The following is a 17,701-nucleotide window of genomic DNA, read 5'->3' as shown; positions in this document are numbered from 1 at the left end:
GGGGAGAAAACTATGAGGGGAACTACACAGAGTGGGCATCTACTATAGGGGATGCACAGAAGAGGGCCATTTACTATATGTTATGGACATATGGGTTCATCTAGTATAGGGGGGCTATGCAAATAGGGGCATCTACTATAAAAGGGACTACACAGACTGGGGCCATTTACTATATGGGGATGCATAAAGGAAGGCCATTTACTATATGGGGATGCACATGGGTGCTATTACTATATAGGGGATGCACAGAAGGGGCCATATGCTATATGGGGGATGCAAAGAGGGACCTAACACTATTCGAGTCATAAAGGTGCCTATTATGATATGGTTGATGAGAATCAAAAAGGTTCATTCTATTCAACCTATGAATCTATGACACGGATGGAGACGCGCGCGCGCCAGCCACAGACCACGAGTGGGTGAGAGCTACGGAATGCGCCATGGGTTTTCCATCGCCGTAGTGTGCACTTACCCTTAGAGAGTAGGATAGTTTATTCCTACATGTTATATTATGTGCAAACCTAGAGGAGGTAATATGTATTAAGAGGTATCTGTAAGTGTGAGACACTTATGATGGTGGATAAGACAGAATAGTGAGTGCAGCTCTGGAGTAAGGACACAATGTAACAGCAGAATAGTGAGCGCAGCTTTGGAGGATGAGACAGGATGTAACAGCAGAATAGTGAGTGCAGCTCTGGAGGAGGAGACAGGATGTAACAGCAGAATAGTGAGTGCAGCTCTGCAGGATGAGACAGGATGTAACAGCAGAATAGTGAGTGCAGCTCTGGAGGATGAGACAGGATGTAACAGCAGAATAGTGAGTGCAGCTCTGCAGGATGAGACATGATGTAACAGCAGAATAGTGAGTGCAGCTCTGCAGGATGAGACATGATGTAACAGCAGAATAGTGAGTGCAGCTCTGGAGGATGAGACAGGATGTAACAGCAGAATAGTGAGTGCAGCTCTGCAGGATGAGACATGATGTAACAGCAGAATAGTGAGTGCAGCTCTGCAGGATGAGACATGATGTAACAGCAGAATAGTGAGTGCAGCTCTGGAAGATGAGACAGGATGTAACAGCAGAATAGTGAGCGCAGCTTTGGAGGATGAGACAGGATGTAACAGCAGAATAGTGAGTGCAGCTCTGGAGGATGAGACAGGATGTAACAGCAGAATAGTGAGTGCAGCTCTGCAGGATGAGACAGGATGTAACAGCAGAATAGTGAGTGCAGCTCTGGAGGATGAGACAGGATGTAACAGCAGAATAGTGAGTGCAGCTCTGCAGGATGAGACATGATGTAACAGCAGAATAGTGAGTGCAGCTCTGCAGGATGAGACATGATGTAACAGCAGAATAGTGAGTGCAGCTCTGGAGGATGAGACACTATGTAACAGCAGAATAGTGAGTGCAGCTCTGGAGGATGAGACAGGATGTAACAGCAGAATAGTGAGTGCAGCTCTGCAGGATGAGACATGATGTAACAGCAGAATAGTGAGTGCAGCTCTGGAAGATGAGACAGGATGTAACAGCAGAATAGTGAGTGCAGCTCTGGAGGATGAGACATGATGTAACAGCAGAATAGTGAGTGCAGCTCTGGAGGATGAGACATGATGTAACAGCAGAATAGTGAGTGCAGCTCTGGTGGTGAATGCAGTAGGAGTATACAGGGCGGCAGTTTTTTTAGGTCCCTGAGGTGGCGGCACAATCGTGCCCTATCATTGTGATCACTGAGCTGTATCCCAGGGCCGGAAGCATGCGATATGTGCTGATCTCGGCCTCTGGCTATGTGGGAGCAGGGGTGGAGAATAACACAACAGCTTCAGGACTTTTATAGAAGAAATTTTATCAAACAGATAAGTAATAAATACAATAGGATGCCCCCCCCCCCCGGTTATTACAGGACGGGCCCCATCATCACCTCCTCCAGCACTTTATCAGGCAGGCCCAGATCTCCTTCACCCTGTAGCCGTATATAAGAGGGTGGATGCTGGCCGGGAAGAGGTAGTAGATGGCACTGGTGAGGTTCTGCAGGTCGATGGAGATGTTCATCCTGTAGGCGATGGAGGACAGTAACCCGCAGGAGTAGTTCAGCACCACGACGCACAGGTGAGTGCCGCAGGTGTGCAGGGTCTTGTGGCGAGCCCTCCCGGTCACCAGGTGCAGGGCCGTGTACAGGATCCTGGAGTACGAGACCAGGAGCAGAGAGATGTCCATGGCGGTCACCAGGATCCGCACCATCAGACCCACCAGTTGGATGTGGTTTACATTCCCACAGCTCAGGTTCAGGAGGACCGGATTTTCACACACAAAGTCCAGGATGTGGTTGGAGGAGCAGAAGTCCAACATGGAGGCCACAACCACTATAGGAGACACCAGGAGGCTGCACTCAACGAAGCCCAGGAGGAAAAGCCGGAGCAGCAGGTGGCCGGTCATGATGTCGTGGTAACGCAGAGGCTTACAGATCGCAACATAGCGGTCCAGCGCCATCATCAGCAGAACATCGGACTCCAGCATGACCATGACGTACATGAAGGACATCTGGAAGAGGCAGCCGCCCAGAGAGATGCCGTCCAGTCCACAGAGGAGCGCCATTAGAGTGCTGGGGACGATGGCGGCGGTGCAGGAGATGTTCACGGCAAAGAGGAGAGCGATGAGGTGATACATGGGGGACTGCAGGCTCTTCTCCACCCAGATCCTGGATATGATGATCAGGTTCCCGGCCAAGATCAGCACATAGACAATGAAGAACGGGATGGCGAGAAGCTCCCGGGATGACGAGACTCCTGGGAACCCGCGAAGAACAAACTCTGTGTGTGAGGAGGGGGAGGTCTGGTTCTCAGGGACCAAATCCATTGAGTTGTGTCAGACCTGCAGGAAGAAACTTCGTGAATAGCGGGGACACCAGGGCCCGGATACCTCAGGACCATACGGTTCTCCTCCTGTACATGCGCAATGGTCCAATCCAGTTACACACATGCTGTAGGGTTAATATTACGCTTTATTATGTGTTTCAAGTCGGGTACCTGTGTACCTGTAACATATACCCAAGGGTCGTGGTTGTGCAAAGGTTAAAGGGTTTGTTCACCAAAAAATCTTTCTCTTTCAAATCAACTGGTGCCAGAAAGTGCCAGGGATTTATATAAAAAAAAAATCTTGTGAAAAGTGTAAAAAAGCAAAAGACATAAGTTTCATACGAAAAACGGCTCAGCAGTCCAGAGGTCGTGTGAATGGATACAGGCGCGGAATGAACCTCATGGCAAACCAACAGAACAGAAGCTGGGAGGGAATGAGGTGTCAGATATGGAGAGGGTAGGTAGGGCAGGGAAATGGGAAGGTTAGGGGGGTAGCCAGAGGAGAAGGGTAACTTGGGCAGGGTGGATCAAGGACAGTAGTAGGAGAGTACTGTTCTTCTAGGAGTCTGGTCCAAAGAGTAACAGGCTTCTCATGAGATTCTGCCAGCTATGAATTTCTTCTAGGTGGCGGATATACTCCACTTGCTCAATCTATCTAGCTATCGGAGGAGGGTCAGTAGACCTCCAGTAAAGCGGAATAAGTATCTTGGCCGCAGCAAGCAGATGGACAAGGAGAGAGGACTTAGAGGGAGTGTAAGACGGAGAGGGCGTCCACAGAAGAACCAATGCAGGTGTAATGTCTGGGGTAGGAGCCGGAAGAGATGAAAGCAATGATACGATCCCAGTAGGGGCCTGTGACCTCCAATGCCACCATATGTGTGACTGGGTGCCTCTTTCCTTGCCACACCTATCATCAGGGGCAATGCCATGGTCAAATAAGAAGGCAGGTGTTCTATACCGTCTAGAGGAGTCCTGGAATCTAAGACAAATGGAGAATCCATGGGAGTGGACCATCATGGATGTCCTATCATCAAGAGTGAAGGAGGTTTGGATGAGGGTTTATAGTCGGAGGGCTGCCTTAATAGATTAGCATAAATCTTAGCTATAGATCTCTTAGGAGAGGAGGGGAACAGGACCAGGGTGTCGAGACAGTTGTTAGCTCTCAGGGTGTGGGTGGAGGTCACATCAGCGACAGACGGTAGGGTTGTGGTGGCAGAAGGGATGCGGTCTGTAAGGCGGTAAAGTCTTGTCCACAGCAGAGGGGGCAGGAAAGCGGAATTGTGTATGAGAGCCGGGAGAAGGTGATGGTGAAGAATAGGAGATGGGAAAGGAGGACGCCGGGGCCCTGCCAGAGATATCTCGTAGGATCGAGAGGGTGTTAAACAGGAGAGGGCATTCAGCCGATAAAGAAGACGATAGTAAAGACGGGGAACAGAGCATCACTTCACGAGAGGACTGAAGTAAAGATAGTTCCATGTCTATATGTGGGGTCCTAGAAAGGTGGGATGCTGCATAATATGTGGCCGCGCTCCGCTCTGGCGCCACAGGAACCGAGTGGAGACTCTCTGAGCGGCCTTAAAATAATACTTTGGATTACGTACAGGAATGCATTGGAATAGATACAAAAATTGTGGAAGAATTTAGGGTTTGAGGTAGCTTCTCCTCCCTACCCAAGACATTAATGGAAGGCGGAAATCGGCAAAATGGGAAGAAATCTTAGCTAATAGGGGCAGGAAATTAGACCTCAGTATATGGAGTGGGTTGGAAGGGAGGGTAATACCCAGACAGGCCAAAGGAAGGGAGAATCTGATTTAAGTTGGGAGGAGCGGGGTGGAGACGTTTACCACTTGGGATTTAAAGTAATTTACTTTCAAATCTAAAATTAAACCAAAATTACGGAAGATATCGAAGACGGCAGGAAAGGCGGTAGTCCGATTGGTCAGGAGCAATACCAAATCGCCGGCAAAGGCTGCCGAGGTGTGGACATAGGAACCAAGGCGCAACCCCATAATTGTGGGGTCAAAGCGAATCTTCTGTCTTAGTGTTTCGATAGTTAGTAAGAATACGGAGGGGGGGGGAGGGGGCAGTCAAGTCGTCTCCCATTAGAAATATGGAACATGGGCGACAGGGATCCATTCCTTTTCAGTTTAGCGTACGGGGCGTTGTAAAGGGAGAACATAGCAGTAACAAATTTAGAAGGAAGACCCAATTTTAAGAGGGAATGTTCCATAAAGAGCCAATTCACTCTACCAAAAGCCTTATCGGAGTGATTGCTGAGAAGGACTCGGGGGTTTGGAGAGTTTAGGGAAGTGTGTGGCAGCTATCACCCTACTGGCCATGGGACAAACCCAGCTTGTTCAGGACCCATCAGGTCTGGGAGAAAGGTGGTCAGTCTGGAAGCCAAAACTTTGGCCCATCACTTCACGTCCAGGTTTAGAAAGGAAATAGGGCGATAGCTGCCACACAGTTCGGGCTTCTTACCTTCTTTTGGGATAATAGTGATGTGGGCTTCCAGGGCCTGACCAGGGAGAGGGGAACCAGAAAGCAAGGAATTACACAAGGAGGTAAAACGGGGGACTAGGAGGCTACCAGACTTCTTATAATACAGTATAGGAAATCCAGGGGCGTCCCGGACGGGAACAAGCTCAGAACTTTCTCAACTTGCTCTACAGAAATGGGGGCCAAAAGAGCGGCTCGCTGTGTTGGTGAGAGAGAGGAGCAAGGGAAGCTAGAGAAGAGTTTATTAAAGATCAGTGGGCCGCACGGTCTACTGACGCGGGAGAAGGCCGGAGGTTATAAAGGGAATGGTAAAACTTGAAAAATTCTTAGGCTGTCTTCAGTGATACTCAGTAAGGAGGCAGTGGAAGAGCGGATAGCGGCTATATGGGATATAACGTCCCTCACTAAGGAAGAGGTCACCTTAGCACACCTATCTCCATGAACATAGAAACTGCGACTGGATCCCTGGAAGGCTCCGGCTGTTTGTGCATTTAACAGATCTTTCAGCTGTCTGCGTAACTTAGTGGGGTCCTCTAGAGTCCCAGCTGCTCTCGTTTTCTTGTGCAGGTTCTCTAAAACAGAGATTTGGGAGAAGAGAGAGTTCAGTAGTTCATGCAGCGTGCCGGGGTGTGGAGGGGGAGGAGAGGAGGATGGTGGTTGTGGTCCTTAGCTTGTAGGTGTCTGGGCCTCTCCTGAGTGTAGCGCTGAGCTCTGGAGTGAGGGGTAGTAGAGAGGATCATACCTCCCAACTTTCGCAAAGAGCAAAGAGAGACATGTGCGCCGCGGTCCCCATAGACACGTCCCCATAGCCGCCCCCATAGCCACACCCCATAGCAACCCTCCATAGCCACGCCCCCATAGCGACCTTCCATAGCCATGCCCCCATAGCAACCCTCCATAGTCACGCCCCCATAGCAACCCTCCATAGCCACTCCCCTACAGTCACCACATGCTGCTGACTGAATAGTGCCCTATACAGTATCCAATCCCCCCAAAAATGCCCTATATAGTATCCAATCCCCCATATAGTGCCCCACATAGTATCCAATCCTCCCAATAGTGCCCCACATAGTATCTAATGCCCCATATAGTGCCCCACATAGTAGCCAATGCCCCCATATAGTGCCCCACATAGTAGCCTATGCCCCCATATAGTGCCCCACATAGGAGCCAATCCCCATATAGTACCCCACATAGTAGCCAATCCCCATATAGTGCCCCACATAGTAGCCAATGCCCCCATATAGTGCCCACATAGTAGCCAATGCCCCATATATGCCCCACATGGTAGCCAATCCCCCCATTTAGTGCCCCACATAGTAGCCAATCCCCATTTAGTGCCCCACATAGTAGCCAATCCCCATATAGTCCCCCTCATAGTATCCAATCCCCATATAGTACCCCACATAGTAGCCAATGCCCCCATATATGCCCCAAATAGTAGTCAATGCCCCCATTTAGTGCCCCACATAGTAGCCAATCCCCCATAGAGTGCCCCACATAGTAGCCAATGCCCCATATAGTGCCCACATAGTAGCCAATGCCCCCATATATGCCCCACATAGTAGCCAAGCCCCCATATAGTGCCCCACATAGTAGCCAATGCCCCCATATATGCCCCACATAGTATCCAATCCCCCATATAGTGCCCCACATAGTAGCCAATCCCCCCAATAGTGCCCCACACAATAGCCAATGCCCCCATATAGTGCCCACATAGTAGCCAATGCCCCCATATAGTGCCCCACATATTATCCAATCCCCCATATAGTGCCCCACATAGTAGCCAATCCCCCATATAGTGCCCACATAGTAGCCAATGCTCCCATATAGTGCCCCACATATTATCCAATCCCCCATATAGTGCCCACATAGTAGCCAATCTCCCCATATAGTAGCCAATGCCCCCATATAGTGCCCCACATAGTATCCAATCCCCCATATAGTGCCCCACATAGTATCCAATTCCCCCATATAGTAGCCAATCCCCATATAGTGCCCCACATAGTAGCCAATGCCCCCATATAGTGCCCCACATAGTAGCCAATCCCCATATAGTGCCACACATAGTAGCCAATGCCCCCATATAGTGCCCCACATAGTAGCCTATGCCCCCATATAGTGCCCCACATAGGAGCCAATGCCCCCATATAGTGCCCCACATAGTAGCCAATCCCCATATATTGCCCCACATAGTAGCCAATGCCCCCATATAGTGCCCACATAGTAGCCAATGCCCCATATATGCCCCACATAGTAGCCAATCCCCCCCATTTAGTGCCCCACATAGTAGCCAATCCCTATATAGTGCCCCACATAGTAGCCAATCCCCCATAGAGTGCCCCACATAGTAGCCAATGCCCCATATAGTGCCCACATAGTAGCCAATGCCCCCATATAGTGCCCCACATATTATCCAATCCCCCATATAGTGCCCACATAGTAGCCAATCCCCCATATAATAGCCAATGCCTCCATATAGTGCCCCACATAGTATCCAATCCCCCCATATAGTGCCCCACATAGTAGCCAATCCCCATATAGTGCCCCACATAGTAGCCAATGCCCCCATATAGTGCCCCACATAGTAGCCAATGCCCCCATATAGTAGCCAATGCCCCCCATATTATCCAATCCCCCATATAGCGCCCCACATAGTAGCCAATGCCCCCATATAGTGCCCCACATAGTAGCCAATCCCCATATAGTGCCCCCCATATTATCCAATGCCCCCATATAGTGCCCCACATAGTAGCCAATGCCCCCATATAGTAGCCAATGCCCCCCATATTATCCAATTTCCCATATAGTGCCCCAGATAGTAGCCAATCCCCCATATAGTGCCCCACATATTATCCAATCCCCCCATATAGTAGCCAATCCTCCCATTAGTGTGGCCCCACCGAAAAAAAACAATAAACCAGTAACTCACCTGTCCGCCGGCCCCAGCAGCTCCTCTCCCGGCAGAGTGCGCACTCCTGTCATCCTCCGGGGTGGGCAGCGGGGTACAGAGACACTGACTGGGCCGGAAGTGACCTGCAGCCTCTATCATGAATCACTTCCGGCACAGTCAGTGTCTCTGTACCCCGCTGCCCGCCCCGGAGGATGACGGGAGTGCGCGCTCTGCCAGGAGAGGAGCTGCTGGGACCGGCGGACAGGTGAGTTACTGGTTTATTGTTTTTTTGGTGGGGCCACATATAATGCGGGACACTGGGGGCCGTTTCGGGACAGCGGGACAGAACCCCGAAACGGGACTGTCCCGCGGAATCCAGGACAGTTGGGAGGTATGGAGAGGATGATGGTGGTAGTTGTAGTAGTATAAGGTGTAGGTGTCTGGGCCTCTCCTGAGTGTAGCGTGGAGCTCTGGAGTGAGGGGTAGTAAAGAGGATGATGGTGGTAGTAGTAGTTGTAGTAGTATAAGGTGTAGATTTCTGGGCCTCTCCTGTGTGTAGCGTGGAGCTCTGGAGTGAGGGGATGCACTGAGAGTGACAGTGCGATAGTGGTGTTGTTACCTGCAGGATGGCTGGGTCTTGTGGTGCACCACAGCCTTAGGCATGGACTTGTCACGGTGATGTGACCTGTGATCTCTCTCTCTTCTGGGGGGCGCTGTAGAGTTTTAATGGTGGGCCTGCGTCAGTGTGTAAGGTGGTCGGTGGTGCGGAGCTGTAATGCCCCCGGGGCCAAACCCTAATACTGCTGTCCGGTGATATGGCCCCTGGTGTTGATGTGGTGCAGGTGAGCCAGACAACAGGGAGACAAGGAGGGTGGCGGGGGAACTATAACTACTGTACTGGTAAACTTGCAGCACTTGTACAGTCCAGTTACATACAGTTAATAAGACTGACAGCCTTGAATGGGTTACTGTGCTTGTGGAGAGATGGTGGTGGTGTGTGGGGAGAGATGGTGGTGTGTGGGGAGAGATGGTGGTGGTGTGTGGGGAGATGGTGGTGGTGTGTGGGGAGATGGTGGTGTGTGGAGAGAGATGGAGGTGGTGTGTGGGGAGAGATGGTGGTGGTGTGTGGGGAGATGGTGGTGTGTGGAGAGATGGTGGTGGTGTGTGGAGAGATGATGGTGGTGTGTGGAGAGATGGTGGTGTGTGGGGAGAGATGGTGGTGGTGTGTGGGGAGATGGTGGTGGTGTGTGGGGAGCGATGGTGGTGGTGTGTGAGGAGATGGTGGTGGTGTGTGGGGAGATGGTGGTGGTGTGTGTGGAGAGATGGTGGTGGTGTGTGTGGAGAGAGATGGTGGTGGTGTGTGGGGAGATGGTGGTGGTGTCTGAGGAGAGATGGTGGTGGTGTGTGGGGAGAGATGGTGGTGTGTGGGGAGATGGTGGTGTGTGGAGAGATGGTGGTGTGTGGGGAGAGATGGTGGTGGTGTGTGGGGAGATGGTGGTGGGGAGAGATGGTGGTGGTGTGTGAGGAGATGGTGGTGGTGTGTGGAGATGGTGGTGGTGTGTGGAGAGATGGTGGTGGTGTGTGGAGAGATGGTGGTGGTGTGTGGGGAGATGGTGGTGGTGTGTGGGGAGATGGTGGTGGTGTGTGGGGAGATGGTGGTGTGTGGAGAGATGGTGGTGGTGTGTGGAGAGATGGTGGTGGTGTGTGGGGAGATGGTGGTGTGTGGGGAGATGGTGGTGGTGTGTGGGGAGAGATGGTGGTGTGTGGGGAGAGATGGTGGTGTGTGGAGAGATGGTGGTGGTGTGTGGGGAGATGGTGGTGTGTGGGGAGATGGTGGTGGTGTGTGGGGAGAGATGGTGGTGTGTGGGGAGATGGTGGTGGTGTGTGGGGAGAGATGGTGGTGGTGTGTGGGGAGATGGTGGTGGTGTGTGGGGAGAGATGGTGGTGTGTGGGGAGATGGTGGTGGTGTGTGGGGAGATGGTGGTGGTGTGAGGAGAGATGGTGGTGTGAGGAGAGATGGTGGTGGTGTTTTGGGAGAGATGGTGGTGGCGTGTGGAGAGATGGTGGTGGTGTGTGGGGAGATGGTGGTGGTGTGTGAGGAGATGGTGGTGGTGTGGGGAGAGATGGTGGTGGTGTGTGGGGAGATGATGGTGTGTGGGGAGATGATGTTGTGTGGGGAGAGATGGTGGTGGTGTGTGGGGAGAGATGATGGTGGTGTGTGGGGAGAGATGATGGTGGTGTGTGGGGAGATGGTGGTGGTGTGTGGGGAGATGGTGGTGTGTGGGGAGAGATGGTGGTGTGTGGAGAGATGGTGGTGTGTGGGGAGAGATGGTGGTGTGTGGGGAGAGATGGTGGTGGTGTGTGAGGAGATGGTGGTGGGGAGAGATGGTGGTGGTGTGTGAGGAGATGGTGGTGGTGTGTGGAGATGGTGGTGGTGTGTGGGGAGATGGTGGTGGTGTGTGGGGAGAGATGGTGGTGTGTGGGGAGATGGTGGTGGTGTGTGGGGAGAGATGGTGGTGGTTTGTGAGGAGAGATGGTGGTGTGTGGAGAGATGGTGGTGGTGTGTGGGGAGAGATGGTGGTGGTGTGTGGGGAGATGGTGGTGGTGTGTGGGGAGAGATGGTGGTGTGTGGGGAGAGATGGTGGTGGTGTGTGGGGAGATGGTGGTGTGTGGGGAGATGGTGGTGGTGTGTGGGGAGAGATGGTGGTGTGTGGGGAGATGGTGGTGGTGTGTGGGGAGAGATGGTGGTGGTGTGTGGGGAGATGGTGGTGGTGTGTGGGGAGATGGTGGTGTGTGGGGAGATGGTGGTGGTGTGAGGAGAGATGGTGGTGTGGGGAGAGATGGTGGTGGTGTGTGGGGAGAGATGGTGGTGGTGTGTGAGGAGATGGTGGTGGTGTGGGGAGAGATGGTGGTGGTGTGTGGGGAGATGATGGTGTGTGGGGAGATGATGTTGTGTGGGGAGAGATGGTGGTGGTGTGTGGGGAGAGATGATGGTGGTGTGTGGGGAGAGATGATGGTGGTGAGTGGGGAGATGGTGGTGGTGTGTGGGGAGATGGTGGTGGTGTGTGGGGAGATGGTGGTGGTGTGTGGGGAGATGGTGGTGGTGTGTGAGGAGTGATGGTGGTGTGTGAGGAGTGATGGTGGTGTGTGTGGGGAGATGGTGGTGGTGTGTGGGGAGATGGTGGTGGTGTGTGAGGAGATGGTGGTGGTGTGGGGAGAGATGGTGGTGGTGTGTGGGGAGATGATGGTGTGTGGGGAGATGATGTTGTGTGGGGAGAGATGGTGGTGGTGTGTGGGGAGAGATGATGGTGGTGTGTGGGGAGAGATGATGGTGGTGTGTGGGGAGATGGTGGTGGTGTGTGGGGAGATGGTGGTGGTGTGTGGGGAGATGGTGGTGTGTGGGGAGAGATGGTGGTGTGTGGAGAGATGGTGGTGTGTGGGGAGAGATGGTGGTGTGTGGGGAGAGATGGTGGTGGTGTGTGAGGAGATGGTGGTGGGGAGAGATGGTGGTGGTGTGTGAGGAGATGGTGGTGGTGTGTGGAGATGGTGGTGGTGTGTGGGGAGATGGTGGTGGTGTGTGGGGAGAGATGGTGGTGTGTGGGGAGAGATGGTGGTGTGTGGGGAGATGGTGGTGGTGTGTGGGGAGAGATGGTGGTGGTTTGTGAGGAGAGATGGTGGTGTGTGGAGAGATGGTGGTGGTGTGTGGGGAGAGATGGTGATGGTGTGTGGGGAGATGGTGGTGGTGTGTGGGGAGAGATGGTGGTGTGTGGGGAGAGATGGTGGTGGTGTGTGGGGAGATGGTGGTGTGTGGGGAGATGGTGGTGGTGTGTGGGGAGAGATGGTGGTGTGTGGGGAGATGGTGGTGGTGTGTGGGGAGATGGTGGTGGTGTGAGGAGAGATGGTGGTGTGAGGAGAGATGGTGGTGGTGTGTGGGGAGAGATGGTGGTGGTGTGTGGAGAGATGGTGGTGGTGTGTGAGGAGATGGTGGTGGTGTGGGGAGAGATGGTGGTGGTGTGTGGGGAGATGATGGTGTGTGGGGAGATGATGTTGTGTGGGGAGAGATGGTGGTGGTGTGTGGGGAGAGATGATGGTGGTGTGTGGGGAGAGATGATGGTGGTGTGTGGGGAGATGGTGGTGGTGTGTGGGGAGAGATGGTGGTGTGTGGGGAGAGATGGTGGTGGTGTGTGGGGAGATGGTGGTGGTGTGTGGGGAGATGGTGGTGTGTGGAGATAGATGGAGGTGGTGTGTGGGGAGAGATGGTGGTGGTGTGTGGGGAGATGGTGGTGTGTGGAGAGATGGTGGTGGTGTGTGGAGAGATGATGGTGGTGTGTGGAGAGATGGTGGTGTGTGGGGAGAGATGGTGGTGGTGTGTGGGGAGATGGTGGTGGTGTGTGGGGAGAGATGGTGGTGGTGTGTGGGGAGATGGTGGTGGTGTGTGGGGAGCGATGGTGGTGGTGTGTGAGGAGATGGTGGTGGTGTGTGGGGAGATGGTGGTGGTGTGTGTGGAGAGATGGTGGTGGTGTGTGTGGAGAGAGATGGTGGTGGTGTGTGGGGAGATGGTGGTGGTGTGTGAGGAGAGATGGTGGTGGTGTGTGGGGAGAGATGGTGGTGTGTGAGGAGAGATGGTGGTGGTGTGTGGGGAGAGATGGTGGTGTGTGTGTGGGGAGAGATGGTGGTGTGTGGGGAGATGGTGGTGTGTGGGGAGATGGTGGTGTGTGGAGAGATGGTGGTGTGTGGGGAGAGATGGTGGTGTGTGGGGAGAGATGGTGGTGGTGTGTGAGGAGATGGTGGTGGGGAGAGATGGTGGTGGTGTGTGAGGAGATGGTGGTGGTGTGTGGAGATGGTGGTGGTGTGTGGAGAGATGGTGGTGGTGTGTGGAGAGATGGTGGTGGTGTGTGGGGAGATGGTGGTGGTGTGTGGGGAGATGGTGGTGGTGTGTGGGGAGATGGTGGTGTGTGGAGAGATGGTGGTGGTGTGTGGAGAGATGGTGGTGGTGTGTGGGGAGATGGTGGTGTGTGGGGAGATGGTGGTGGTGTGTGGGGAGAGATGGTGGTGTGTGGAGAGATGGTGGTGGTGTGTGGGGAGATGGTGGTGTGTGGGGAGATGGTGGTGGTGTGTGGGGAGAGATGGTGGTGTGTGGGGAGATGGTGGTGGTGTGTGGGGAGAGATGGTGGTGGTGTGTGGGGAGATGGTGGTGGTGTGTGGGGAGAGATGGTGGTGGTGTGTGGGGAGATGGTGGTGGTGTGTGGGGAGATGGTGGTGGTGTGAGGAGAGATGGTGGTGTGAGGAGAGATGGTGGTGGTGTTTTGGGAGAGATGGTGGTGGCGTGTGGAGAGATGGTGGTGGTGTGTGGGGAGATGGTGGTGGTGTGTGAGGAGATGGTGGTGGTGTGGGGAGAGATGGTGGTGGTGTGTGGGGAGATGATGGTGTGTGGGGAGATGATGTTGTGTGGGGGAGAGATGGTGGTGGTGTGTGGGGAGAGATGATGGTGGTGTGTGGGGAGAGATGATGGTGGTGTGTGGGGAGATGGTGGTGGTGTGTGGGGAGATGGTGGTGTGTGGGGAGAGATGGTGGTGTGTGGAGAGATGGTGGTGTGTGGGGAGAGATGGTGGTGTGTGGGGAGAGATGGTGGTGGTGTGTGAGGAGATGGTGGTGGGGAGAGATGGTGGTGGTGTGTGAGGAGATGGTGGTGGTGTGTGGAGATGGTGGTGGTGTGTGGGGAGATGGTGGTGGTGTGTGGGGAGAGATGGTGGTGTGTGGGGAGATGGTGGTGGTGTGTGGGGAGAGATGGTGGTGGTTTGTGAGGAGAGATGGTGGTGTGTGGAGAGATGGTGGTGGTGTGTGGGGAGAGATGGTGATGGTGTGTGGGGAGATGGTGGTGGTGTGTGGGGAGAGATGGTGGTGTGTGGGGAGAGATGGTGGTGGTGTGTGGGGAGATGGTGGTGTGTGGGGAGATGGTGGTGGTGTGTGGGGAGAGATGGTGGTGTGTGGGGAGATGGTGGTGGTGTGTGGGGAGAGATGGTGGTGGTGTGTGGGGAGATGGTGGTGGTGTGTGGGGAGATGGTGGTGTGTGGGGAGATGGTGGTGGTGTGAGGAGAGATGGTGGTGTGAGGAGAGATGGTGGTGGTGTGTGGGGAGAGATGGTGGTGGTGTGTGAGGAGATGGTGGTGGTGTGGGGAGAGATGGTGGTGGTGTGTGGGGAGATGATGGTGTGTGGGGAGATGATGTTGTGTGGGGAGAGATGGTGGTGGTGTGTGGGGAGAGATGATGGTGGTGTGTGGGGAGAGATGATGGTGGTGTGTGGGGAGATGGTGGTGGTGTGTGGGGAGATGGTGGTGGTGTGTGGGGAGATGGTGGTGGTGTGTGGGGAGATGGTGGTGGTGTGTGAGGAGTGATGGTGGTGTGTGAGGAGTGATGGTGGTGTGTGTGGGGAGATGGTGGTGGTGTGTGGGGAGATGGTGGTGGTGTGTGAGGAGATGGTGGTGGTGTGGGGAGAGATGGTGGTGGTGTGTGGGGAGATGATGGTGTGTGGGGAGATGATGTTGTGTGGGGAGAGATGGTGGTGGTGTGTGGGGAGAGATGATGGTGGTGTGTGGGGAGAGATGATGGTGGTGTGTGGGGAGATGGTGGTGGTGTGTGGGGAGATGGTGGTGGTGTGTGGGGAGATGGTGGTGTGTGGGGAGAGATGGTGGTGTGTGGAGAGATGGTGGTGTGTGGGGAGAGATGGTGGTGTGTGGGGAGAGATGGTGGTGGTGTGTGAGGAGATGGTGGTGGGGAGAGATGGTGGTGGTGTGTGAGGAGATGGTGGTGGTGTGTGGAGATGGTGGTGGTGTGTGGGGGAGATGGTGGTGGTGTGTGGGGAGAGATGGTGGTGTGTGGGGAGAGATGGTGGTGTGTGGGGAGATGGTGGTGGTGTGTGGGGAGAGATGGTGGTGGTTTGTGAGGAGAGATGGTGGTGTGTGGAGAGATGGTGGTGGTGTGTGGGGAGAGATGGTGATGGTGTGTGGGGAGATGGTGGTGGTGTGTGGGGAGAGATGGTGGTGTGTGGGGAGAGATGGTGGTGGTGTGTGGGGAGATGGTGGTGTGTGGGGAGATGGTGGTGGTGTGTGGGGAGAGATGGTGGTGTGTGGGGAGATGGTGGTGGTGTGTGGGGAGATGGTGGTGGTGTGAGGAGAGATGGTGGTGTGAGGAGAGATGGTGGTGGTGTGTGGGGAGAGATGGTGGTGGTGTGTGGAGAGATGGTGGTGGTGTGTGAGGAGATGGTGGTGGTGTGGGGAGAGATGGTGGTGGTGTGTGGGGAGATGATGGTGTGTGGGGAGATGATGTTGTGTGGGGAGAGATGATGGTGGTGTGTGGGGAGAGATGGTGGTGGTGTGTGGAGAGATGGTGGTGGTGGTGTGTGGAGAGATGGTGGTGGTGTGTGGGGAGAGATGGTGGTGGTGTGTGGGGAGAGATGATGGTGGTGTGTGGGGAGATGGTGGTGGTGTGTGGGGAGATGGTGGTGGTGTGTGGGGAGATGGTGGTGGTGTGTGGGGAGATGGTGGTGGTGTGTGGGAAGATGGTGGTGTGTGAGGAGTGATGGTGGTGGTGTGTGGGGAGATGGTGGTGGTGTGTGGGGAGAGATGGTGGTGGTGTGTGGGGAGAGATGGTGGTGGTGTGTGGGGAGAGATGGTGGTGGTGTGTGGGGAGAGATGGTGGTGGTGTGTGGGGAGATGGTGGTGTGTGGAGAGATGGTGGTGGTGTGTGGGGAGATGGTGGTGGTGTGTGGGGAGAGATGGTGGTGGTGTGTGGGGAGAGATGGTGGTGGTGTGTGAGGAGATGGTGGTGGTGTGTGGAGAGATGGTGGTGTGTGGGTAGAGGGTGGTGGTGTGTGGGGAGATGGTGGTGTGTGTGGGGAGATGGTGGTGTGTGGGGAGAGATGGTGGTGGTGTGTGGGGAGATGATGGTGGTGTGTGGGGAGATGGTGGTGGTGTGTGGAGAGATGGTGGTGTGTGGAGAGAGATGGTGGTGGTGTGAGGAGAGATGGTGGTGTGTGGGGAGATGGTGGTGGTGTGTGGAGAGATGGTGGTGGTGTGTGGAGAGATGGTGGTGTGTGGAGAGATGGTGGTGGTGTGAGGAGAGATGATGATGGTGTGTGGGGAGATGGTGGTGGTGTGTGGGGAGATGGTGGTGGTGTGTGGAGAGATGGTGGTGTGTGGGTAGAGGGTGGTGGTGTGTGGGGAGAGATGGTGGTGGTGTGTGGGAGATGATGGTGTGTGGGGAGAGATGGTGGTGGTGTGAGGAGAGATGGTGGTGGTGTGTGGGGAGATGGTGGTGGTGTGTGGGGAGATGGTGGTGGTGTGTGGAGAGATGGTGGTGTGTGGGTAGAGGGTGGTGGTGTGTGGGGAGATGGTGGTATGTGGGGAGAGATGGTGGTGGTGTGTGGAGAGATGGTGGTGTGTGTGGGGAGAGGGTGGTGGTGTGTGGGGAGAGATGGTGGTGGTGTGTGGGGAGATGATGGTGGTGTATGGAGAGATGGTGGTGTGTGTGGGGAGAGGGTGGTGGTGTGTGGGGAGATGATGGTGGTGTGTGGGGAGATGGTGGTGGTGTGTGGGGAGAGATGGTGGTGGTGTGTGGGGAGAGATGGTGGTGTGTGTGGGGAGAGGGTGGTGGTGTGTGGGGAGATGATGGTGGTGTGTGGGGAGATGGTGGTGGTGTGTGGGGAGAGATGGTGGTGGTGTCTGGGGAGATGGTGGTGTGTGGGGAGATGGTGGTGGTGTGTGGGGAGAGATGGTGGTGTGTGGAGATGGTGGTGGTGTGTATAGAGATGATGCTGGTGTGTGGGAAGATGGTGGTGTGTGGGGAGAGGGTGGTGGTGTGTGGGGAGAGATGATCTTCCTCAGTCCTTGGTCTGCATACTCCGCCCGCGACTAACGCAATATCGATGACAAGACGAACGCAAGAACGATCATAAATAACAATCATTCCGTGTAATTGGGTGAACGATTTCAGGACTATCGGCATAGCGGTCATTTGCGATTGTTTATCATTAACTGTTGATCATAAAAAAATCTCTGTGTGTAATAGTGCCCTAAGTGTAGTGTGTAGTGTAAGGCTTGTAACCCATTCTCTGCCGGCCAGTTAGGCTGGGTTCACACTACGTTTTTGCAATCCGTTTTTTTCATCCGTTTTTTTGCAAAAAAAGGATGAAAAACAGATGCAGAAAAACAGGTGCATGTTCTTTAATGGACACAAAAATGAGGACGACTACGTTTTTGTGTACGTTAAAATAAATGGATCTGTGCTTTTTTTTGTTAGAATGGAAATCAATGGAAAAATGGATCAGAATGGAAGCACACAAATGCATCCGTTTTTCTTCCGTCCCCCCCCCCGCCCCCCCAAAAAAACGGATGAAAAAAACGTAGTGTAAACCCAGCCTAACACTGATACAGAGTAATACATAAAGCAGTGTCACAT

The 17,701-nt window shown here is 54.1% G+C and overlaps 2 protein-coding genes across 2 annotated transcripts in view; both read right to left on the bottom strand.

The window, feature by feature from the left end:
- The window catches only part of LOC138793356 (olfactory receptor 52K1-like), a 91,506-nt gene that overhangs the window by 31,892 nt on the left and 41,913 nt on the right, over positions 1-17,701 (bottom strand). The window lies entirely within an intron of this gene.
- Positions 1,916-17,701, bottom strand: part of LOC138793357 (olfactory receptor 52N2-like) — an 18,367-nt gene continuing 2,581 nt past the window's right edge. The window contains exon 3 of the mRNA XM_069971896.1: positions 1,916-2,869. Within this exon, the coding sequence (XP_069827997.1) occupies positions 1,916-2,854 (939 nt within the window). The 5' untranslated portion in view covers positions 2,855-2,869. The remainder of the gene's footprint in view (positions 2,870-17,701) is intronic.

This window comes from Dendropsophus ebraccatus, chromosome 5 (assembly GCF_027789765.1).
Source record: "Dendropsophus ebraccatus isolate aDenEbr1 chromosome 5, aDenEbr1.pat, whole genome shotgun sequence".
NCBI classification, from domain to species: domain Eukaryota; kingdom Metazoa; phylum Chordata; class Amphibia; order Anura; family Hylidae; genus Dendropsophus; species Dendropsophus ebraccatus.
Note: the sequence above shows the minus strand (reverse complement) of the source record. Positions and strands in the feature narration are given on the sequence as shown.